At 44.5% G+C, this 25,788-nt stretch overlaps 1 protein-coding gene across 1 annotated transcript in view; it reads left to right on the plus strand.

Annotated features, from left to right (window-relative positions):
• Positions 1–2,794: 2,794 nt before the first annotated feature.
• The window catches only part of LOC311236992 (integrator complex subunit 5-like), a gene marked incomplete at both ends in the record, with an annotated part of 39,352 nt that continues 16,358 nt past the window's right edge, over positions 2,795–25,788 (plus strand). The window contains 3 exons of the mRNA XM_084324801.1: positions 2,795–3,078; positions 3,725–3,962; positions 22,803–23,801. Coding sequence (XP_084180927.1) covers positions 2,795–3,078; positions 3,725–3,962; positions 22,803–23,801 — 1,521 coding nt within the window. The remainder of the gene's footprint in view (positions 3,079–3,724; positions 3,963–22,802; positions 23,802–25,788) is intronic.

Consider the following 25,788-nt stretch of genomic DNA (forward strand, 5'->3'; position numbering starts at 1 on the left):
AGAAGGTTCACTTCCCAGTGTGACTAATGATGAAAAGCTTTTGACTGTTAACTGTGTGATGTATCGCCATAGGAAAAAAAAGATGCGAAGAAACCGAGGCCTTTGCTGATGATGGATGTGCGTCCCGAGGATCCCGCTATCCGGTAATTACCGGTTTTTGACCGGCAAAATCTGTTGAAGTCCGACATATTTAAATCTCTCCGGTCATAATGTCCGGTGAAAATAATTCCCTCTAAGCACAATTTGAATTGTATTAAAATAGTTACATTTGTTTCATTGTTGCTTCACCAAGCAGGTCTAATAATGACAACGATGTGTGTTCTATTATGATATGTGTGTAGTGTTCTGATAACGACTATTGGTGAAGCGATGTCGAGATTCATTTGGGTTTGGCAGCGGGAGCTAGATTTGCGAGAAGCATGCAACTGCAGAGCCGCAGAGCTGACAGTTGTGCCCGCACAGTGCAATACTCCAATTCAGCCATTGGCAATTCAGCTGTTGGGTGGGGGGCGCTGCTGAGCGGTCCCCAGACCGGACCTGAAAGCACCGCTGGCTCTGCGGCTCTGCAGCTGCACGCTCTCGCAAATCCAGCACCAAGTCGTTGGGAGGCGGAGATAGTCATCACGCAAACCCACGATAATGTTGCCGTCTCTCTCTGCCAAATTTCTCAGTTCTTCGCTTGATATAATTAATACAAATGTCCAATATAACGGAATTCGTTAGCTCATAAAAATGTGATTATAACAGACTGCTGTTTATTAATGTCGGGCCGACTGCCCACCGACACCTATTTGATTTCAAGTCGGCAGCAGCACGAAGTCTCGAGGGACTTATTTTATTTGGAATATATTAATGATTGTATATACACAAAAGTAGCCTAGTTTTAAGTTAAAATATTATAAATCTACATGCCTTGAGGATGTCATTCTTTATAAAAAATAGCCTGCCTATCAATTTAAGCTCAATAAACTCTGACCGGAATTGATCCCATTTGTCCGGTAGATTGAAATCTTGCAAGACACTGAGACCGGCAAAAAAGATTTCTAACGGAAACCCTGGTGCCGACTGATTGATTGATTGATTGATTGAAAACTTTATTAACAGATTGCAGAATGGGTACAATACAGTACAGCTCAATACACACAATTGTTAAGGGGATGCAGACCAGAGAAAGACTTTCGTCTTGTTTACATCAGGGTCCCCCATTTTCAATTCATCAGGACATATATGACATACATGACATACAGATAGACAGTACTGCTACATCTATACATTTATGACATACCAGATTTGCAAATACAGTACTGTTTGTGATACAAAAAGAGTCCAGAAAAGGGAGTATATACATTTGACGTAAAAACTGTACATTGGAGGAGGTTGGGTGGGGTTGTGTGGGGGGGGGGTTGGGTAGGGAGGGGTTGGGGGGGGAAACACTGTACAACTGTACAAGCAAAACTGTACATTGGGATATTGACAACCATACTAGGTAATTTACGTTGGGAGGGGGACACTGTACAAACAAGCAAAACTGTACATTGGAATATTGACAACCATACTAGGTAAATTACTGTACATTGGAGGGGGTTGGGTTAGGACATTTACAGGGGCCAGTTTCGAATTGCAGTCTCCCGTAGGTGTTCCTCGAGAGTGGTTTTGAAAGTGGGTAGTGATTCACATTCCTTTACAGCTTTGGGTAGGGCGTTCCACATTGATGTGGCATAATTGCGAAACGTGTTTAGTCCCTTGTTTGAGCCGAATCTGGGTTGCACATGATTTGTGGAGCTCCCTCTGGTGTTGTGATCGTGGTATTCACTGACCTTTGGGAAGTATTTTGACATGTACATGGGTACCTTGGTCGTGTAGTGTATCTTGTAGACCAGGCCCATTGCAAGTTGCTGTACTCTGTCGTCTACTCTAAGCCATCCTAGGTTGTCAACAACGTAAGATGAAAGACCCCGTTGGACAGCAGCGCCTCGGAATCACTGGACTCCTTACGGGAATCGCCCCCCAAACCTCACCCTGTTACTCTTCCAACACTCCCACTATCTTGAGTACTGACAGCAGGGTGGGAGATTAACACCAGCCAGTTGTTGGTAAATCTAGTCTGTGGCTGGTATGTTTGTCTACTAGAGACGTTGGCAGGGAAACAACCAGACTCCCTTCTAAAATGGAATTAATGTTCTGCTCTGACTGGCAACACCGATCACTCGGTCGTTTGTGACCATCGTGCAAGCCAGCCGCCGTGTTTAAGTGGGTTGAGTGTGCCCCGGGGGACGCAGCGCGTTCTCAGCTTCCCGCATCGCCTCCTGCCATCTTTCCTTGCACGTATTGAACTTCCGTTCAATCTTTGCCGTTTGCTCATCCTTCAGTTCTTGAGCCACGGCCGTCAACTTGCGCTCTCTGGGCTTGTCTTGGCCCTCTGCCGCGGCTGTTGGCTCCTCCTCCACCATAGTCTTGGAATGGCTGCCACTATCAGACATCTTGATGTAATGCCAGGATGTTCGATGTTCTAGAATGGTCCGCTATGACTTCCTCCAGAACGTTCCAGAATGTTGTGGCAGCGGTAATGTTCTAGACTCAATGTAGTGCTGCTACTGAAGAGCCATCGGGGTGCAGCCAGTTTTACTGTCTACGCCAGTACGTGGGGGGAGGCGCCAAGAAAGCCATGTTGCGTGAGGCTGCCATGCCTCAGATCAAAGGTCTTGAAATACTTAATGATTGCCACGAGAACCAGAAAATACTCTCTAAACTCCCAGACGGAGTGACGGAAAGATGGAATAGGAAAGTCGTAGACATGGACGACGAAACTCACACGTTCCCGAGCTTCAGCCAGTTTGTCAAGTTCCTCACACGTGAAGCCAAAATAGCTTGCAACCCAGTAACATCGCTTCATGCCCTGAACCCACGGGAAGGTATGAGGGACCTGGGCGCAAGACGCAGGGACCTGGGAGCAAGGGTCTTAGCAACCAGTGCCCATGAGACAGCCGGCGCCACACGCTGTGTCCTTTGTGCTACGACCGGCCATAGTCTACAAAGGTGTCGCAAGTTTATGCAGAAGACCATGTTTGAACGAAACAAGTTTGTTCGCGAAAATCAGTTGTGCTTTGGTTGTCTGAAGTCGGGCCATCGCTGTAGGGACTGTAGTTGAATTAACATAACATTATCCATACTTTTGACAATAAATAAAATAATTATTTGTTCTTACTTGCTTGCCTGGCTAAATAAAGGTTAAATAAATGTAAAAAGAAAAAGAGTTTTTAAAAAAAATTGAAAACCGATATCTTCCGATATTACATTTTAATGCCAATATCGGCCGATAATATCGGACATCCCTATTTATAACATACATTAGCCTATGTGCCTTTTTTCCTGTGGTCGATTAGAACTTTATTTACATTTTCTGCTTGATATTTTGTTGCGTGGGCACACACACACACTCGACCCTCTTCCTCATCTCTACCGATTCTACCTTCTCCATTTTGCTCTCTCTCTCTCTCTCTCTCTCTCTCTCTCTCTCTCTCTCTCTCTCTCTCTCTCTCTCTCTCTCTCTCTCTCTCTCTCCTCTCTCTCCTCTCTCTCTCTCTCTCTCCTCTCTCTCCTCTCTCTCCTCCCTCTCCTCCCTCTCTCTCTCTCTCTCCTCCCTCTCTCTCTCTCTCTCCTCCCTCTCTCTCTCTCTCTCTCTCCTCCCTCTCTCTCTCTCCCCCCCCTCCCTCCCTCTCTCCAGCGCCCAGGACGAGATCAAGTCGTTCAACAGTGGCGTGGACACCCAGGGCCGTAAGCTCAGCGTGCGGGAGCATGCCCGCTGTGCCGTGCGCCTCCTGCGCTCCGTGCCGGTCTACCACGCCGCTGTGCTGGAGCACCTGGCCGGCGTCTACGACGAGCACGTCAACGCCTTCCTGGACCACCTGGAGATGGAGGGGGAAGCCAGCGCCGCGGTCTCCAACCTGGAGAACATCATCCAGGTGGGACGGGCTGGGCCATATGGCCAAACATTTTTATCACGATGTATATCACAATAAAAATTTTCATATTCAGGGCTCTACAGTGCGACCATAATCGCATTTGCCCCTAATAATATGTGTGTGCAAACCGGAAAAATCAATTACTCGCACAGTGTGCGAGTGAAGATTACAACCTCAGTCGTGCTTTTTTCTCTCCGCTGCTAATCGTTCAAAAACTACAAGTCCCACATTGCACTCAAGCCAACGGTCCAATCACAGTAGAGTGACGTGACTGGTTTCAAGGGAAATAAAGGAAATGACCAATCGGAAGCTCATTTGCTTTTTTTACTGCCGGAAAGTCCGCCATTGCCCTAAGCGAGACTTTTCCGAGACAGTAACATTAAAGGTGACATGCATTATAAATGTAATTTTTCAGTCTCTAGCATTGTATTATAGTAATAGGAGTTACCGTACTTTTCGGACTATAAGCCGCACCTTTTTTCCCCATTTTTCGACCCTGCGGCTTATATAACGGTGCGGCTTATATGTGACTCGACGTGACCAAACCCGAAAATGTAAAAATGAAAATATTGCTTTTTTGACTGCATTGAAATGTTATTCATCTGTTCCCTTATTTGCTAAACTTAATACAACTTGTAAATGAGTTAATTCTTGTTATTTGTCCCGACAGTATTGTGTCCCAATGCTAATTACATATGGTAATTAAACATGAAAACACCTGCGGCTTATAGTCCAGTGCGGCTTATATATGTACACATCATTCAATTTAGCTGCTGCGGCTTATATTCAGGTGCGGCTTATAGTGCGAAAAGTACGGTAGTATCAATGTGTTTTTGTGTCTAAATACCATGTTGGCGGATTGCTCTGATTCAGCTCAGACCATTTCCTGCTAGATTTAATTAGGTCATCCTGATTTGAGCCATGTCGTGACGTCACCCGAGTGCTGGGTAGCGGACAGTGATGCGATTGGCTCTGTGGTTTGAGCTAATGCCCGCCCACAATCTACCTCTACACAGCGAGTGGAAACCACTTCCTCATACTGCGGAGGCAGAGTGAAACCCGACACCTCTGCATGCACTCTGAGGGAGAGAGAGAGAGAGAGAGAGAGAGAGGGAGAGAGAGAGAGCGACCACTGTGCAAACACTCCGCGTGCAGGTCCCCCCCCCCGCCCCGTGGAGAGCAGAATGAGGCAGGGGTTAGACTAGTGTTTTTGTGGCTCGTTTTTATACGTTTTTGAATACGTTTCATGTCCCTATTACACAGAAATGCGTTTTTTGGCGTTTTTTTGTGGATACGGCTGAAACGCTAAATTGTGTTTGCGTTTTGGAGAACCCCTAAAAAACGCGCCGACAACAGCCGTGTAGTCTGCACGGAGCCGTTGTTGCGAAAACGCCCCTGTGCAGTAGATACCATCTGCGTGCCCTTCCGGTGACAACAGTGTGTGTGTGTGTGGGTGTGTGTGTGTTTGGGACATAGCTCCGTGTCCCAAATAGCTTCAGCTACCATGTGTTGTCAAGTTATTGTTATAAGTACCCCAGTCCAAGCTACAACAGTCTGCATTCCCTTAACAATTGTTTGTATTGAGCCGTATTGTATTGTACCCATATGCAATATGTTAAATAAAGTTTACATCCATTCATTCTGCTAGCATTACCGATTGCATGAGCAGCTGGCTAACGTGAGCTATCAGGATTCAGACCCTGTTAGCTCAGAGCTCCTCTTTCAACTTAACAAGCATTAAACAAAATGGCCCAGTCATCTATTCACCTTTGTTTAATACACACAGCGTTGTCTCTAATGTTATCTAACTACTGATAGCTCGCAATATCATCAGTTTGGTGCTGGCTAAGTAGCGTGAGCTAACGTTAGCTTCTAGCCACAATGCTATACTGTTATAATGGCATACTCCATTGACGTTAGCATGCAGCTAACAATGCTACCGATCTTTTTTTAGACTAAACTATCCGCTCTTGGTGGTCACTTGTGTTGATGTTAGTTTTGTTTCATCAACAAATGACAGGCAGAACACACAGTGAATGTATCCGTTTTGTTTATTGCACTTTTATTAGGCTTTGCTGAAAAAGAATTGCTGCATTGGGTAACTAGGCAAAAGATGGTGGCCGCCTTGTTGACATTTGCTTTGCAGGCACATTCAAGTTCTGATTGGTTGAAATTGCCTTCATGTTTGCCACCTACTGCCACCTACTGCTTTGGCAGTGTACTACATCAGTGTGCTCAGGTGACAAAAACGAAAGTGTGACTCGAGGCTGCGACGTCGCGGCGAAACGCATATGATAATGAAATGAAAGGTGTAACCGCAGCTTGATACAGAGGGAGAGAGTGAAAGAAAGAAGAAAGGAAGAGAGAGGGAGGGAGACCACTGTGCAAACACTCCACGTGCAGGTCCCCCCCCCGCCCCGCGGAGAGCAGAATGATACAGTGAATCCTCCCTCTCTCTCTCTCCCACCCCCCCTCTCTCTCTCTCTGTCTACCAGTCGCAGACTTTGTGGGCTGACTGTCACTCAAAGTGCTTATGGGCGGAGCCAGGCCATAACAGCCTGAAATCCTGAGGCTGAAAAATTATGGTTTTGAGTACTTGATTAGAAATATAAAACAATGCATTTAAAAAAAAAAAAAAACTTACAGATGTCTTCAATAGACTCACAGGAATTGTGTAAAGTTGCCCAAATAGTGCTAGGAATAGCAATGCATGTCCCCTTTAAGTTAACTTATTCTAGTCTTACCAATAGCAATAGATTTTAGAACACCTAGATTTATCGATAGTAATATAACGTTAATGCAACAAAACGAATGCCTTGCTTTGTTAATCATAACGTTGATGCAGTAGCGTATGTCGTTGTGTTGACTGTAACGGACATGAGAATAGCAACACTGTGTGTACACATTAAAATTGCGATTATAATCGATTCTAACATTTTGAAATCGATGCAGTTGAATTTTCCCCTTAGGATCGATGCATTGCGATGCATCGTTACACCCCTACACAAAAGTCACTGGCCCACTGTGCGTGTGTGTATGTGTGTGTGCCAACTTGGCTAGCGTTATCAACAGCAGAGGTGGGTGAAAGCGGTGTGACGTAATTGGCAGAATCGACTGTCAATCAATGGTCTACCTGACACGCAAACTCATAAACAATGTTTCTGTACTGGAGGTGTACAGTATTTCAATAGGCAACCCTGAAAGGATACTTTTTCTAGAAGAGCAACACTAGCCAAAACATAGGCATTGTATGCATAAAAGGGGCAAAAGCGAAGTGACTGTTACTTTTGTAGCAGTAGTTCAATGTTTGATTGATTGATTGAAAACTTTATTAACAGATTGCAGAATGGGTACAATACAGTACAGCTCAATACACACAATTGTTAAGGGCATGCAGACCAGAGAAAGACTTTCGTCTTGTTTACATCAGGGTAGGGCTGGGCGATATGGCCTAAATATGATATCACGATATTTTCTGACCTTTCGGCGATACACGATACGCATCACGATGTTTTTCTTTTTTTCCTTTCATTATGAGGCTTACCAAGACAGTATTTGCGTTTGCAAGCTACTAACATTAAAGACAAAATAAAATACCCATGCATTTAGCATTTTTATATTATATATTAGATTTAGATTATTGGATTATTAGATTATATATTGCATATATTTAGCAATGAGATATTATATGATTTAGATATGAAATATGATAAATTGAAAATGGGGGACCCTGATGTAAACAAGACGAAAGTCTTTCTCTGGTCTGAATCCTCCAGTCCACTGTTGTTGTATTGAGCTGTACTGTATTGTACCCATGCTGCAATCTGTTAATAACGTTTTCATTCATTCAGACGGCAAACAGAATCATTTTGATTGACAGTCGAGTCTGCCAATTACGTCACAGCGCTTGCACCCGCCCTGCTGTTCTTAGCACCAATCGGCAAGCGCGTATTAATTTTTTACTTCCGCCATTGGAGAGCTCAATGACAGCGGCCGACGTTTAGCTTTTAGCTCCGCAGGACGACTAAACGACTGGAGGCATAATGATTTTACTGCAACGGATGTTATAATAAAAGCCTTTCCATACATCTGTCTGATTGAAAACTTTATTAACAGACCGCAGAATGGGCACAACTGAGTCAGCACGGGCTGAGATATGAACGACTAATGCTTGCTATATCTAGGTCGACCTCGGACGTTGCTATGTAAATACGCTGATGTTATTATTGAACGTGTAACTATATAACGTTAATGCCACAAAACGAATGCCTTTGTTATCATAAGTAGTAACTTTGATGCAGTAGTGTGTGTGGGGCGGCGCTGTTCAAAAGTTTCAACGTGTGGACCAGATTGACGCGACACAATCCTCTTGGGCAAAACATCACGATATCCACGATACGTTTAAAAAGTGTATCGTTAATGAACTGTACCCGATATTTATATAATATCATCATATCGCCCAGCCCTACATCAGGGTCCCCCATTTTCAATTCATCAGGACATATATGACATACATGACATACAGATAGTCAGTACTGCTACATCTATACATTTATGACATACCAGATTTGCAAATACAGTACTGTTTGTGATACAGAAGGAGTCAAGAAAAGGGAGTATATACATTTGACGTAGAAACTGTACATTGGAGGAGGTTGGGTGGGGGGGGGTTGGGTACATTGGGATATTGACAACCATACTGGGTAATTTACATTGGAGGTGGTTGGGGGGGGGGGGGGGGGGGGGGACACACTGTATAAACAAGCAAAACTGTACATTGAGGGGGGGGGAGGAGACACTGTACAAACAAACAAAATTGTACATTGGACTATTGACAAAACCATACTAGGTAAATGACTGTACATTGGAGGGGGTTGGGTTAGGATATTTACAGGGACCAGTTTTGAATTGCAGTCTCCCGTAGGTGTCCCTTGAGAGAGGTTTTGAAAGTGGGTAGTGATCCACATTCCTTTACAGCTTTGGGTAGGGCGTTCCACATTGATGTGGCATAATTGCGAAACGTGTTTAGTCCCTTATTTGAGCCGAATCTGGGTTTAACATGATTTGTGGAGCTCCCTCTGGTGTTGTGATCGTGGTATTCACTGACCTTTGGGAAGTATTTTGACATGTACATGGGTACCTTGGTCGTGTAGTGTATCTTGTAGACCAGGCCCATTGCAAGTTGCTGTACTCTGTCGTCTACTCTAAGCCATCCTAGGTTGTCAAAGTGGGCAGGGGTGAGGTGGGTTCTAGGAGTAAGGTCAAGCAGTAGTCTGACCAGTTTGTTTTGAGATGTTTGTAATTTTGTTTTTAGCGCCTTTGAGGTGCTTTGGTACCATGAGGTGCAAGCATAGTCGTAGTACCCCTGAATGAGTGCTCCTGCCAGAGTCTTCAGGGTATTCTTGTTTACCAGAGAGGAGATCCGGTACAAGAATCGAGTTTGTTGGTTGACTTTTTTTATTACATTGGATGCCATTTTGTCACAGGAGAGATTAGCCTCTAGGATGGAACCCAGGTAGGTAATTTCATCTTTCCTTGTGACAATATTGTCACCCACTGTAACTGAGAAGCCGTCGGTCTTGCTGAGTTTGTTATTTGAACCGAAGAGAATGGACTCTGTTTTGCCCATGTGTAATGATAGTTTGTTATCAGCGAGCCATATGCAGATTCTGCCTAGTTCCGAGCTGAGGGTTTTTTCAACCTGTAACTTGTTCTTGTCAGAGACCAGCAGGGCTGAGTCGTCCGCAAACAGGAACAAGTTGCAGTCACAAGCTGACGACATGTCATTTGCATAAATTAGGAACAGTAGCGGTCCTAGTATGCTTCCTTGTGGAACACCACAGCTCACTGTGAGGGGGGGGGATAGGGTACCGTTTACCTCCACCATCTGTTCCCTCCCCTCAAGGTAGGATTGCATCCAGCTCACTGATAGACTATCAAAACCAATTGCTTTTAGCTTGTCAATCAGAATGGAGTGATTGACCGTGTCAAAGGCCTTTTGTAGGTCCAGCATGACCATGCCGCAGTATTTGCTTGCGTCCACCTCTTGTTTGATGTGGTCATTCAAATAGAGAAGGCATGTGTCAGTGGAGTGGGATGTTCTGAAGCCAGATTGGAATTCGTAGATTAGATTTTTTTCCGCTAGGTACTTTTCGACCTGTTCATAGACTATTTTTTCCATGACTTTCGAGATGGAGGTGAGAATAGAAACAGGGCGGTAGTTGCCTGGGTCTAATTTGCTGCCCTTTTTGTGCAGAGGGGTCACCCTCGCAATTTTGAAGTCCTTGGGGACGTGTCCCTGTTTTATGGAGAGGTTTATTATGTGTGTGATGATTGGGGTGATGGCGGCTGCTGAGTCTCTGAGGAATTTGGAGGGGATGTTGTCATGGCCAGTGGCCTTGTTAGGTTGGAGGGCGCTCAGTTTATTGAGTACCTCATCTGTTGTTACCATTTCCAGCTTGAAGTCGTCCTTGCGGACCCCTAGGTTTTTGTAGTAAGCTACTATGTGTTCTACCCCATAACGCCCTGAGTGGGAGGGTAGTTTGTTTACCAGTGTTGTGGCTATGTTTGTGAAGAAAATGTTTAAGTAATTGGCTACATCCAGCTTGTCTGTGATGAGCGTGTTGTCCGTTTTTATGTTTATGTTTGAGAATCTGGTTGAGTTTTTTACTGCATCCTAGTTGATTATTGAGTAATTTCCAAAGTTCACGTGGTTTGTTTTTGTTTTCCTCAGTTTTGTCATTGATGAAATTCTTTTTTGCAGTTTTGATCATGGAGTTTACGTCGTTTCTTAGTCTGTTTCTTTCTAGTTTGAGTTCAGTCACGTGGGCTTGGAGTTCACTGCTCGTGCTTTTAGTAAGCTTTGACTGACTTTTACGAAACTCAGAGCATTTTTTGTCTCTGGTTTTCATAGCGGCCAGTATTTCGGAGTGCATCCACGGCAGGGGCGGATTTAGGATTGTAGGAGATCCGGGGCTTAGCCCAGATGGGCCCCCCTTTCTTTTCTTTTCAATTTTTTTTTTTTTTTTTCAATTTTTTTTCAATTTTTTTTTTAGTTTTTGGGCAGGCAAGGGGTGGTTTGGAGGGGGTCCGGCACAACCCCCTCCACGACAGATTTTTTTTGAATTTAATGAACCTGTACGTGCAATTTCCTGCAATATAGAGCCTTCAATCTTGACCAATAAAGCTGCTCTTTTCACTATAAAACTCAGTTAACCATAACGTAGTTATGGTTAGATTTATATATTGGGGGGGGATATATCATATTTTTCATATAATCAAAAAGTGGTGGAGCAAGATCATACCTTTGCTCCCCCAAGTTCAATAGTGGGAGAGCAGAGATGCTCCGAATGCTCTTATGGCCAGGCGTCTATGATTCACTGATACAAAGTAAAATAGTGCAGTGCAATAAAATAGTTAGTCAAATAGAATAAAATAATGCAATAGTGCATTGCAATAAAATAGTTATCATCGTATTTTTTCGGGAGGCCGGTAAGGAGTGCATTACAGTAGTCGAGTTGGCTTGAGATAAAGGCATGGATCTGGTTTTCAGCGTCCTTTTGATTTATAAATGGCCGTACTTTAGCTATGTTTCTAAGGTGGAAGAATTAAGTTTTTGTCAACTTGTTGATTGTGATTTAAAGCTTAGGTCTGAGTCTACCATAACACCAAGACTTAACTCACTCAAATACAGTTAGCAGCTGGATAGACCACAGATGGAAATTAGCTTCTGCTAAATCTGGTGCAAACATATTTTCATGTAACAATGATGAATTGTAAAAAAAAAAAAAAAAAAAAAAAACATTTTTTTATTTTTTTTTTAAATAGATTCGGGGCTTTTCAGAATACATTCGGGGCTTGAGCCCAGGTAGCCACCCCCTAGCTCCGCCCCTGATCCACGGCTCAGCGCGATTTTTTACCCTGGTGGTTCTTAGGGGGGCCATGTCGTTTAGTATTGTTGAGAATTTGGTTTTGAAGCCAAGCCATGTTTGTTCAACCAGTGTCCCATTGAGTTCATTTGACCAGTCCAGACTCTCCAGTTCAAGGTTGAAGGCCTCGCTAGAGTAGGTTTTGAGGTCTCTAGATGTGACTGTTTTGTGGCAGCCAGCCTTTGGTTTTGTTTTTTGCGGGTACAGAATATCATATAATGATCATGTCACTGCCTTTTTTATTAGGCCTAGTTGTTGGCTACAACTTTTCCACAGTAGGCATTAATCACTTAATAGTTCAAATGTCTGTGTCCCATTCCCGTTTGCACACGCAGATACACACACACGCACACAGTGGGCCAGTGACTTTGGTGGTATGTGCTATTGCACAGATGTGTGTCCCGTTTGCACACGCATGCACAGTACAAATATACATTTATAAAAAACTCTGTTACTTGAAATATTTTCACTGTGCTCCTAAATATTTGTGTGTGCTCCTAAATTTCTGCACCTGAGGAAGCGATAGCGAAACACGTTGTGCAACAATAAAAAAGCAAAAACCAGTCATGTGGAGTGTGGTCCCTTCTTTCCCTTGAAGGTATTCTCCTTTTATATATATATATATATATATATATATATATATATATATATATATATATATATATATATATATATATATATATATATATATATATATATATATGTATGCACTGGTATCGGATCAGTATCGGTATCGGCCGATACCCAAAGCTTAGGTATCGGAATCGGATCGGGAAGGAAAAAATGGTATCGGAACATCTCTAGCATTAATCTAAATAAATCTACCAGAGGATATAGGTGCATTAATCTAAATAAATCCACCAGAGGATATAGGTGCATTAATCTAAATAAATCCACCAGAGGATATAGGTGCATTAATCTAAATAAATCTACCAGAGGATATAGGTGCATTAATCTAAATAAATCTACCAGAGGATATAGGTGCATTAATCTAAATAAATCTACCAGAGGATATAGGCGCATTAATCTAAATAAATCTACCAGAGGATATAGGTGCATTAATCTAAATAAATCTACCAGAGGATATAGGTGCATTAATCTAAAGCGTGAGTTGAAGCGGCTCATTCCAAGGAGCAGATTATAATAAAAGACTGACTTTTCCAGTCTGGTCTGTCTGCAGGGAACCTCTAGTGTCATTTGAGCGTCAAATAGGGTTCATATTTCCATATGTCCATATTTGTCATATGTGGATGCTTTCAAGAAGGGCCTCAAAACTCATCTTTTTAATAGAGCCTTCTTTTGATTTTTATCAAATTTTTTGCTCCACACATTTTATGTTCGTTTACCAATTTTATTTATTCTATGTTTCTCTTACTCTGCTACTAGTTTTAGTGTTCTTTTGACTCCTTGCTAGCTTTAGTCCTGCCTATTCTTTTTTTATTCTTTCTTCCTTTACTCTTGCTAGTTTTTATGTTCTTTTAAAATGTAGCGCTTTGAGATTTGCTCCACAATTATAAAGCGCATTACAAATTTAATATATTATTATTATTATCCGTCATTCCCAGAGAGCGCTCCCCCCACTGGGGGGCGCTACGATGGAACCACGGTGTAGAACAGGAGGATGCGGTCCCAATCCAAACTCTCATTCTGCTGTACGTTGCTACAACTAAACAGTGTAAACAATTATACTTAACTCTGAATATAAAAATGTGAGAAAAATCAATAGTGTAAACAAAAGTGCAGATGAGGGTCTGTATATGATACATTACAATAAATATAGGCAATAAAGAATTTGAGTCTGAATATATATAAATACTATGAGTAAACGGCATACACAAGGTACCCGAACTGGCACGATAGTAGGGATGTGCATGACTGACCAAAATCATTTTCGAATAGACTACTGTTCTTAAGACAGAAAATGTTTCTCTGAAATGTAATTGAGTAAAAGTACAAGTATACAAACCTAATAATACTCGACTAAAGTACAAATCCCCAAAAACAGTACTTAAGTATTGTAACAAAGTACAATTACTCAAGTACTTATGTTTCTGGCAATAAAAAATGAATTACCATCAGGGTTTCCCATTAATTAATTACCCTGGCCGCCACAGTCTAATTAGTCCCGCCACAGTTGTATAATCATTAATGAACTAAAAATTATTTTTATTAATTTTTTTTTCTTTTTTTTTATTTATTTTTTTTAAATATAAAGTTTGCCAATAGGGATGTATCAGTAGTATTGGCAGTGGTAGTAGTCGTAATAGTAATCCACTATATTTTTTTATTTTCTAAAAAATAAACCAGTTCAACACAGGTAACCACTTTTGCTTAATTTCTTTGATGGCTCAAATGTATGCTCTAGTCCAGTGGTTCCCAAAGTCGGGGTCGCGACCCAAAGGTGGGCCGTGAGCAGCCACGGGAGGGCTGCGAGATGATAAAAAAAAAAAAAAAAAAAAAAAATTTGTGTCAGGCCACTGAACTTAGAAGCAGGCCAGGACAGTGTTTCTAGTTGTATTCTAAAATTCTATTCTATTGTATTCTAAAATGTGACTATATGGTTTTATATTAACTTAATAAATAAACAAAAACGAAAAATCGACTTATTTCAACAAACATTTCAAACTAAATAACAGATTATGCACATAAAACGCTGAAAACAACCGAAGCAACAATAGTATTTTAATGAGGCTATTATTATTATCATTATTATTTTGCAACAAGTTAGCCCTCTCATAAATAGCACATATAAATGAATAACTAACTTGAACTAACTTAATAGGATTGAAGTGATATTTGGCTTAAAAAATCGGTCGCCTGAAAAAAGAAAAAAAAAGCCTGACGATGTGCATTGGGCCGCGGCTCTCTGACGCCTTATTTTCTGGGTCCCGGCCTGAAAAGTTTGGGAACCCCTAGTCTAGGGGTTCCCAATCCTCTCCTTGAGACACCCCAGCCGTTCCATGTATTTGTTAAATTCCACCACCAGCACACCTTGATTCAACTAATAAAGGGCTAGTTAAGTTGAATCATGTGTGCTGTTGGTGGAATTTAACAAATACATTGAACGGCTGGGGTGCTTCGACGAGAGGATTGGGAAGCTCTAGTCGAGTTTGTGGTTTGAGCACAAAGATCATCATAGATCTAGCCTCTTTATTTTGCTCTCAACGTGCACCAGATTGATGCATTTAACTTTAAAATGTACAACAACAAAAAAGTTCTCTGAAAATCCTGTGGGAAACACTGTTACCCAGGCGTGCGTTCCTGAAATCAACTGGGGTTGCACGCACCTAATGGCGCCACGTGCACGCGTGCTCCCGCGAATGCGCATAAATGTCCCCTCGCTTGAGCACAGACTACAGACAGTGCCTACTTGCCTCTACGAATGGAATGTAACACTTATCATTCACAACAAGTTAGGTGTGAATGTATCTGAGAACGTATTTAACACACCTGACGACCGGCGCTATTGATATGCAAAGTAGCCCAGGTGGGTAGGCTACTTATAGCGAGTACTTATCTTACCCTGGGCCTGCACGGAGTGCAACCCCGTCCCATGACGAACGCATGCCTGCTGTTACCATGCAACATTCAAAAAAAATCATGGCTAGACAGAGTGTTTATAATTTTAGAGGGACATTAGCTTTAAAGCAACCTACGGTACATACAACTCTTAAAAGTATGTGCATTGCAGTTTGTGGGGTATCACTGGAATGGTCTGGAGGTGAGTATAAAATTAAGCAAAAATATCAATAAATTTAAAGGCAGCTATAAACAAGCACTTATGGACACATATAAGCGAGAGGAGCTTGAGCAGTAATGTGGATAATTGGATATATAAAAAAACTGTACTTTTATTTTATTTTTCATTGTTATATTATTTTTATTAAATTATAATGTCAAATATTGTAAGGAAGGGGCAGGGCTTGATACGTATTTTTTTTTTTACCTCCCCCAGTTCCTTCTCGAAAACGTATTGTATGGAAATAGTCTTTGACTATTTACCTTTTTTGTTTTTTAAACTTGTTTTATGTTTCTATGTTCGAGACAAATAAAAATCAAATCAAATCAAATACTTTTCTTTTTTGATCAAATAATTTTTTTCAATTTCTTTTTTTATGACCGAACACAAATAACATCGACATCGACATCAACAATAATAATAATAATAATAATAATAATAATAATAATAATAATAATAATAATAATAATAATAATAATAATAATGACAAGATATAACTTTTAAAGAAGTATTAAAAAAAATCCCAACAGACTTAAAATGAGTGATAATTATAAAAGCAAAACAGAAAGTTATTAAGTTGTTCATCTATTACAGGGCTATTCAACTGGCGGCCCGCGGGCCAGATCCGGCCGGCGGGATGATTCTGACCGGCCCGCCAAAGATTACATGATAATAATTTTTCTTTTTTTTTAACTTTTTTACTTTTCATGTCAACGTTAACATGCACAATTGAGCCAAAAGTCACTCAATTAATGACAGATTTCATTGATAAATTGAGGGAAAACTTTGCAAGTCGATTTGATGAATTTGACATGTCCAGAGAATTGATGCATTTTGTGAGCAACCCATTTGCCAATGTAGCTGCTATTTCCACAAAAGGACAAGAGTTCCTTGCATCACTTCACATTGATGAAGGTCTCCTGCAACTTGAAATAATTGACATGCAAGCATCATCTGCTCTGAAGCAGGCACTTGAGAATGAATCCACCACAACATTTTGGATAAAGTGTATTCATGTCAAGACATTCCCCAAAATAAAAACGCTGGCAATATCTGTGCTAACAATGTTTGGCTCAACATACACCTGTGAATCCAGTTTCTCTCACATGAATGCCATTAAAACAAGCAACCGTGCCTCCTTGACAAATGAGCATTTGCATCACTGTTTGCGGGTAGCCCTCACTTCCTATGAACCCTCTTTCTCTGCCATTGCCCAGTCAAAGAAGTGCAATCGCTCTCATTAGATGTGTGTATGTAGGCTAGGCCTGTCTGCCCCCCACCCCCCTGATGTTTGAGAGTTAAGAGTGGACAATAAGTGCTAATAAGATGCTGTGATTTGCTGTTGTTGCACAGACATGAAGCACTTTTTCATAAGCTCAGCTGCACTATAAATGTGTTTTTTTGTTCAAGTGTTGATGTTAGAATGTTCAGATGCACATCATGCACTCGTTTGTTTTTTATTTTATTTTTATATTGAAATGTTGAAGAGGAGATGTTGCAGTTGTTGCAGTCATAAATGAAGCACTTTTTGCAGGAGATGTTGCAGATGTGGCACATAAATGAAGCACTTTTTTTGAAAAGTATACTACTTTTGCAATGTAGTTAAATTAAATAAAAGTTGTGAAAATGTGGTTGCGTGTTGTGTCAAGTGTACATATATTCATAGCACGGGGAGGCGCCGTGGCAGTCCGGCCCCTGGCCCCTTGGGTTTCTGACAATGTGGCCCCCTGAACAATTTAGTTGAATAGCCCTGATCTATTAGTTCAGTCTATAGGTAGAAGTTCTGTAACATAGTGGCTCCGCTCGGCGTCACTCATGCACTATCCTCGCATATGTGCACGCGCACTGAATAAAATTCCACAATGTACCTTTATCCCAGTATTCGTCTGACCACACCCCTCGTTAGCTTACCTTCATAAGCAGGTGTGTGGTCACCTGCTCTCCTCCTTCTCGCTTTCACCACAAGGAAGTGCCTTCGGTAGATCCCACTTGACGTGATGTGATAGTAGGAGAAGAGTTGGAAAACAAGAGATACGTTGACATCATATCTTTATTTTCTCTCTCACTATTTTCGAGAAAATACGGCGATATTGTCTTCGTCACTGGAGTGTCTGGAAGATGGTGATCATTCTAAAAAACCTCCACCGGTTTTCGTATTGGGAGCACGCCGCTACATGCCTCCCAACTGCAGTCTTCCTTGCTGTGGCTGGTTGCGGTAAAACCTTTCAGCGACACAGCTGGACTGTAGGACGCACCGCTGTTGTGAGAAGCGGTGGGTTCCAGGTTGGTGAGTAGTGTTTTGCTTGCGAGCTCCACTTGTCTGTTAGTGCTATGGGGGCTAGTTGACAATGTTTGCGGAAACCGGCCCCAGATTAGGGTCCCTTGTTCAGCCTCTAGGCGACGACGGAGGACCTTGGTTTGAAGCCCATTATAGCAACTAGTGGGCCACGGCCAGTAAAACTGGTGATCCCAGGATCTCTGGACGCGTGGGTACTTCTCTGTCACCGTATAGGCCCTGTCTCATATGCAAATGAGAGTTTACCCTAAACGAGGAAATGTGAGCATGGTTGTTTGTTATCGGAAAATCCATGTTCAAGTCAGCTACAGCCCAGATGGGAATTGTGCTGGCTCCGCCGGATGTTGGTAAAATCACTCTTGTAAAACTGTGTTAAACATCTCGTTTCTCTTTTCTCTTAAAAGGTGAGGAGGGTTTCAGAACGGCGGCCTGTCTGAGTGTGACTTGTTGTATCGTTGTGTACGAGTTCAGGTGGTGGCTGCTTAGCTTGCGTGCTAGTTGTGGCCTACTGTGTTAGCCAGTCAGCTGTTAGCTGCGGCGCTAGCTCGCTGTGTTTGCCAAGCCTGTTGTGTCACTAGGCTAGGTAATGTTAGCTTGCTGCTATCGGCCGAGAGCGGCCGTTAGCTTAATGCTACACTGTTGAACGTGCTGTGACGATAACATGTTTTTAACACTCTTGACTACGACGTCATCTTTGACAGAGGATGTTCGTCGAACCTGCCCTGAGCCAGGCCGGCGAGGACTGCGTCAACAAGGAGCACCGTAGCGGCGGGTTGGAGCAGCGAGCTGCCCGTGTCGTCAAACACAGGAGGCTGTGTTTACTTCGGTGCCATGTTAGAGACTGCAAATCGCTTGATCTGCGCTCCTGGTAGGCAAGGTCCTGACCAGACCTTGAACACTTCTTCTTGCTTTCCCTTCTAAATGTTTTGTAAATAACGATGTTTTCCAAAACGAGTGTTGCTGCACTACATTTAGGATACGACGCGAGTTATGTGTGAATTGTCTTGTCACTGGTCTCCATGCAAATCGGGTTATTGTTACAGATGTGAAAATGCTCTGGTTTGTTGTGTTGAGACACATTATGTGTTCATGTATCGTGTACTCACAACTAAGGGGGTTAAACTAACCTATAAAGCTATGCTTAGTGACATATGAGTAAAGAATGATTCTTTTCTCAGCCTGTAATAACAATGAACAGTGTGTTCACATATTAACAGGTTTACCTGTTTAACTGGCCGTATTAAGGGTAAAGTAGGAGGGTTGTGTTTCCCCCCGGTTCCCTGGGGACTTCTTCATCCTCCTCTCAGACATGTTGTTACACTATATTGTGTCACTGTGTGGTAGGGATACGATGTAACCCTTGGCTTAGTTGTTGGGGTTGTGCTAACCGCTTGAGAAACTTTATTTTCCTAAAGAAAAGAATGTTTGGTAACTTTTTCGTGTGTGCTTAGCAAGGCCTGTGGCCGATACTAATCGAGAATTGTGTATTCTCTCATTATGAAAAACGGCGTTCCTCTGTAGAGTGTTTTTGCTATTTTTTGTAGGTGATAATGGGTTGTGTGTGTCGTGTGACCTACAACTGGGTTGGGCTGGCCACAGAAGCACATGTGTAAGTCTGGTACCGGGGTTCTTGGAGGGCCCTCTCTATTCTGTGTTTTTTCCTTAGTAAAAATCAGATAGCAGGTTGGCACATGCACTGTGTGAAGCTGTTAGACGCTTCATGGAGCTGACTATGACTGCGTCATACTCTTTTTTGTCATTACATCGTATCATGGGTGTGGGGTCGTAAAGGGGTGAACTGGTAACCTTTCCTCCCCCTTTTTTCTGTTGGTCAGGGGTAAACCCACCTGTCCTTCAAGGTTCCTGTCACGTTGCGGTTCGGCACGTTACAGGGTGAGGGGGGGGGGGGGGGGGGGAGTTTCCTGGTCCCACGCCCTGGAATATTGGGCGTGTGCACCGCAGAAATTCCCCCGCCATAGAGTACGTCACTGTGCGCGTCTCTGTTGGTAGGACTTCCGTGTGCTGTTCAGGTCCATATGATGGATCTGTTTCGGGGGGTGGTCAGGGCTCCTCCTCACGAAGCTCCTATTCGGGCCTTCTGTGAGTTGGGACTCTCCTTCCATGTGAGGGAGCCTCCTCAGAGTATAGAGCCTCCTCCTCAGATTGTCAAGGTGAGTGGAACCTCAAGAAGGAGTCCTACTCTATTGTGTGTGTATTCGATTCAATTCGATTATTGAGTGTGTATGGGTTCAGTGCCTCCTCCCCGGAGAGCCCTAAAACCAAACTTACATGGCTCAAGGTGCAATATATTCTTTTCAATCTGTACAGCTCGCGTGGGAAGTCTCTCTGGGGATTTCCGTCTCCTCCCTATGGGAGGGTGGTGGGATGTAAAAATGTGAAAAAAAATGTACCCCCGGCTGTGTAGACTGGGATACATACTGTTGGTGCTTCCTTCTTTTCTATTGAGAAGAGTTGGAGTTAGGGAGCATCACACCCCTCTTGTCGTTCCCCTGGGCGCCTTGGGGATTCAATGACAGGTCTAAATAGCCTGTTCATTGATATGGTTGTGTCCCGACGCACGTATAGTGCTAGCTCGGGGTGTTCTGTAATCAAGCGACTGACTGGCACGCCTTGGTTGCTTGAGGTTAAAACGGCGTTTTTATAAAGCAACTGGGATGGAGGTTTTCCTCTTCCGACGACCTGTTTTGGTTGTCGACGGATTCTCGTTCATATCTGGGGGATGATGACGGAATGGATCTGAACATATGTAGAGGGGTCTCACGCCCTGGGGGTGGGCCACCGGGCGCGGTTCGCACCGAACGTCTGGGTGGCGCCTTCTTTTCATGTTTAAGATCAACACGTATATCTGCCCCTTCTCCTGGAGTAGGCATGTCGGCGTGGTTAGGGCACGGGACTGGTTCTGGTCACGCTGGTCCGGATCAGTTAAACCCGTTGTCCGCCGGGGATGCAGATCTGCTGTTCTGGTACCCTGAGGGACTTGGGCTTTTTCAGGGGGAAAAATGCCAGGTCGGTCCGGGTGTCACAGGGTTAAGCGCTATGGAGACCCTGGTTGGGTACATTTTGTACTCTGCACTGTCGTAATGGCTTACGGCCATGCCAACCTGTACACGCTCGATCTCGTCAGATCTCGGCCGCTACGCAGGTTGGTCCTGGTTAGTACTTGGTTGGGAGACCGCCTGGGAATACCAAGTACGGTGTGCTTGGGGCTGGTTCTCCATTCTTTTCGCTCCTCTCTCACACATGGCGAAGAGGGGCCTGTTGGGGTGGTCTTTGACCTCCTCTGGTGACCCTGTGCTTCCCGTATCGCCGGGCCCGGTCCGAAGTAATGTTTCGTCGACCCGTAGGCCTGGGTTAACCCTTTATTGAAAACTGAAACACTTGTACTGCGGTATAGCCGGTGTGTACCCGCAGGTGTGTTTGAGTTTTTTCTTGAGGGGTTATAGGAACAGCCACCGCATTGGGTAACACCAAGGTGGTTGATTCCCTGGTGTGTTGGAGCAGTCAACTCCCGGGTTACCCGGTTGAGGGTGCCCCTGCACGTTCATGACGTCTGCCAATCGTGTCAGCCTTCTCTGCCTCAACCCCTCTGGGTGGGTTTTTTTTAAATGGAGGCTTGGTCATGCAACAACGCCAGCATACGCCCCTTCCGCCGGGGCGGCTGTTTTCAGCTGACTCCTTTGGCGCCTGTCTCGTCCGCAGTGCTCCAGGCTCAGGTTACAGCCTGTTGCCTGGTTTTTCCCCGGTGCGCTGCCTGCTTCCGTTGGTTAACCTTTTTTGTGTGCTTACGGCCATGCTGACTGCCTGTTCTGCAGGGTCAGTGTGCCAGGCGGTGTACTATTGGGGGGACAGGGCCCGCTCGGCTGAGGGGCCTTTGTCCGAATACGCTGGCGATGTGGGGGGCGGGGTCACTAAGTGCCCACCTGGTGGGGTCTTGATGCTGGCATCATGGACTTCTCCGGGCCCCCGTTCCAGGGGGTCCAGTCCCTTTGGTGGGTCTGGGCCTTCCTTCGCGCTCCGCTGCTACGGCCTTGCCACGGGGTTGGGTTTGCCCTTGACCCCGTGATTCTGGGGGCAGTAACGAGGTTGTTCCCTCCGTTCGTTCCCGGGTGGCATGCGGGTTGTGCGTGTGTGTAGTCGTGGGGTCAGGCCACGGTCTGCTCACCCTGTGCGTTGAGTTGCTTGAGTGCCTCTTCGCACGGTCGGGTCCGTCGCCCTCCCGGGAAACCTCCAATAGGGGGGGTGCCCTCCATTAGGGGGGGTCGGGGGGGCTCGGCCCTCCCTGTTCTGATGGTTGTGGGGGGCCTTCAGCGGGGTGTATTTGTCGGCCGGTGGCTCCCGCTCGGCCTCCCTTGTGCATGAGTGACGCCGAGCGGAGCCACTATGTTACAGAACGTTAGGTTATAACTATAACCAAGTTCTGTTAATAGTGGTGACGCTCGGCGTCCGACGCCGCTGCAGCCCTTGATCTCACCTTGTGGTGAAAGCTTGGGAAGGAGGAGAGCAGGTGACCACACACCTGCTTATGAAGGTAAGCTAACGAGGGGTGTGGTCAGACGAATACTGGGATAAAGGTACATTGTGGAATTTTATTCAGTGCGCGTGCACATATGCGAGGATAGTGCATGAGTGACGCCGAGCGTCACCACTATTAACAGAACTTGGTTATAGTTATAACCTAACGTTCTCACTACCTTGTAGGTAGCGTCGGAGCTTGTTATCAATAGCTTGCTATTGATCATTTGAGGTCAATTATTGTGAAAAAAGGGGATAAACAAAGTTGTGTGACATTTTGTTTAAAGCGATTGTTTAAACTTTAAAGTGATTGCTGCGTGTGTGTGTGTGTGTGTGTTCCGCAGGAGGTGCACAGGGTGCTCTTGGAGTTCATCGCCTTCAAGCCACGCTCCTGGGCCCCCCTGTTGTCCGCCTGGGCCGTGGACCTGCTGGGCCAGCTGAGCAGCAAGCACGCCAGCCGCCGCATCGCGCCCCACTCCAGCCTCAACGAGCTGCTGGACCTGTGGATGTCCTGCGCCGCCACGCGCTCCCTCATGGAGGTCTACTCCCAGTGCCTAGCGGCCATGCTGGCCTCATGCCCCGACGCCTGCGTGGACGCCCTGCTGGACACCTCCGTGCGCCACGCGCCCCACTTCGACTGGGTGGTGGCGCACATCGGCTCCGCCTTCCCGGACACCATCATCAGCCGCGTGCTGGCGTGCGGCCTGAAGGACTTCCACACGCACGGCTCCAAGGAGGGCGGGGGGGGCACGGACGCGGGCAGCCGCGTGCCGAAGATCGGCTCGGTGGTCGGCATCCTGGGCCACCTGTTGGCGCACCACTCGGACAGCATCCGCCGGGAGCTGCTGTGCATGTTCCAGAAGAGCCTGAGCCCCCCCGCCGGGCCGCTGTCCCCCTCCCTCTCCTCCTCCTCCTCCTCCTCCTGGGAGAACTCCCCCCAGCTGCGTCAGGCCGCCGTGCCCTTCCTCCTCCAGCTGGCGGCGCTGTCCCCCGCCCTGCTGGGCGCCGTGTCGGCGAAGCTGGTGGAGCTCCTGCAGCCGCCCGCGCTCCTCCTGCTGCAGGCATCGCTGCAGGGCCTGTCCCGGGACGAGCTGGACAACATGCTGGGCCTGGCCGTGCACCTCATCAGCCAGAGCCCGGCGGGCGGTGCCCGGGTCCTCTGCTTCCTGGCCGACACGGCCACGCCTGCGTCCGTCATCACCTCGGGCCCCGCGCCCTCCTCCTCCCACGAGGGCGTGCGCCAGGCCTGCGACCGCCTGCTGCAGACGCTGCTGCTGCACCTCCACAAGCTGGTATACAGCCGCTCGGACGGGGAGAGCACCCCCCACCACGCCTCCTCCCAGGTAGGGATGCCCCCCCGAAACAACCCGGTTCTAAACCGGTTATCGGTTACGGCTATCGGTAGTCTAGGAGCGGATTAGCTACGGAGCTAACGGAGTACCGTCCGTCTGCGACGCAACGGTGGCAGCAACACTGGACACGGAGTAACGTTAGCGTTATGTCGAGTTCATACTACACTACGCGTATGAACTCGACATAACGTTAACATTACTCCGTTTCCATGAAGTGTTTAATTAGCAGCAATCTGTTGTTGATAATGTAACGTGAAACCGGAAACGCGAGGACAGGAAGCCATCATGAAATCGTTGTAGTCATATTGTAGTCTTTTAGTCTTTAGGGGGGAAAAATGTTAACTTAAGTTTTTATTTTCATTTTTTCAACAACATACATAGACAATACATTTCCACATACAAAATTATAAAGACTTATCAACAAGAAAAAAAAATAAAACAGTGTGGCATGGGTCCTTCGGTCCATTCTATATTTGCATCCTTTATTTACATTTTTCATCATTTCCTTGTATCCTTTTCAATCCCCTGTGATGTCGTTCCTTCCCCTCCTATATTCTTCCCACTTTTCCCATTTCAATTCAAACTTCTCTTCTTGCAGCCTCAGCAGATGTGTGATTCTCTCAATTTCCTGTATCCCCTCTACTATCTCTATCCATTGGTCCTTCGTCAGCGCTTCTACCCTGTACCACAGTTTAGTTAAAGCTTTTTTGGCTGCCACTATTCCTTCCTGTGATAGGCTCCTCAGATACAACACTTGGCCTGCCTGGGGTATTTCGTATCCTATTATTTCATTTATTATCTCTCCTATCTCTTCCCAGTAGTGCCTTATTTTCTGACATCTCCAGAATATGTGTGTGTGGTTCGCTATTTCTTGTCCACACTCCCTCCAACATAGTCTCTTTGCTGGTGTGTAATTGCCCTGTATTTCTGGTGTTATAAAGAATCTAATTATGTTTTTCCACCCAAACTCCCTCCATATCCTTGATCCTGTGGTTGATTGTTGTGTCTTACATGTGTTATACCATTCCTCCTCTGTTATCTCTATTTCTAACTCTTTCTCCCACTTTTCTTTTATATACAATGTTGTATTTCCCTTACTGTCCATTATTGCCTGATATAGTGCTGATATAACCCTTCCCTTCCTTCGTATGATTTTACCATTATCTTAATTACCCCATTCTGTTCTTTGTCTCTGTCTTGCTTTATTTCCTTGTTATAGTAGTCTCTAATCTGTAAATATCTAAAGTGGTCTCTATTCTCTAGTCCGAATATTTCTTTAAATTTTTGTAGAGTCTGCATCTCCCCTCCTTCTATCATTGTACATATTGCTGTTATCCCCCCCCCCCCCCCGTTCCCATCTTTTGAACCCATGGTCGTCTATCCCTGGTTTGAATTTGTTGTCGTGTGTTATCCATCTCAGTATCTTGGATTATTTTTCTAGCTTGTATTTCTTTACTATTGTATATAATATTTTTCTTTTTTTATATGAAACTACTGTATATTTGTATGTCTCTAAATGTTTTGATGAATTGAAAATGGAGGACCCTTATGTAAAAAAGCCAAAAGTCTTTTTCTGGTCTTCATCCTCCAGTCCACTGAGCTGTACTGTATTGTACCCATTCTGCAATCTGTTAATAAAGTTTTCAATCAATCAGACATATGTATAGAAAAGCTTTTATTATAACCATATAACAAAAAATTATATTATTGTTTATGAAAATGTTTTAGCCCTATGCTTGACTATTATTTTAGGCATGACAACAAATAAAATAATAATAATAAAATGAATAAATAAAATATTAAATAAATAAATAGGCTACACGTCTCTCTTTTTGTGTTACAAATTTAACCTAACAGACTAACTTGTCTTGCTCAAGACTTGTTTATGAGTTTTAATAAGAGAGCACTATCTCTCTCTCAACCAAAGCACCATTTTGATTGACAGTCGATTCTGCCAATTACGTCACACCGCTTACAC

This window comes from Notolepis coatsorum, assembly GCF_963971535.1.
Source record: "Notolepis coatsorum genome assembly, chromosome: 11".
NCBI lineage: Eukaryota > Metazoa > Chordata > Actinopteri > Aulopiformes > Paralepididae > Notolepis > Notolepis coatsorum.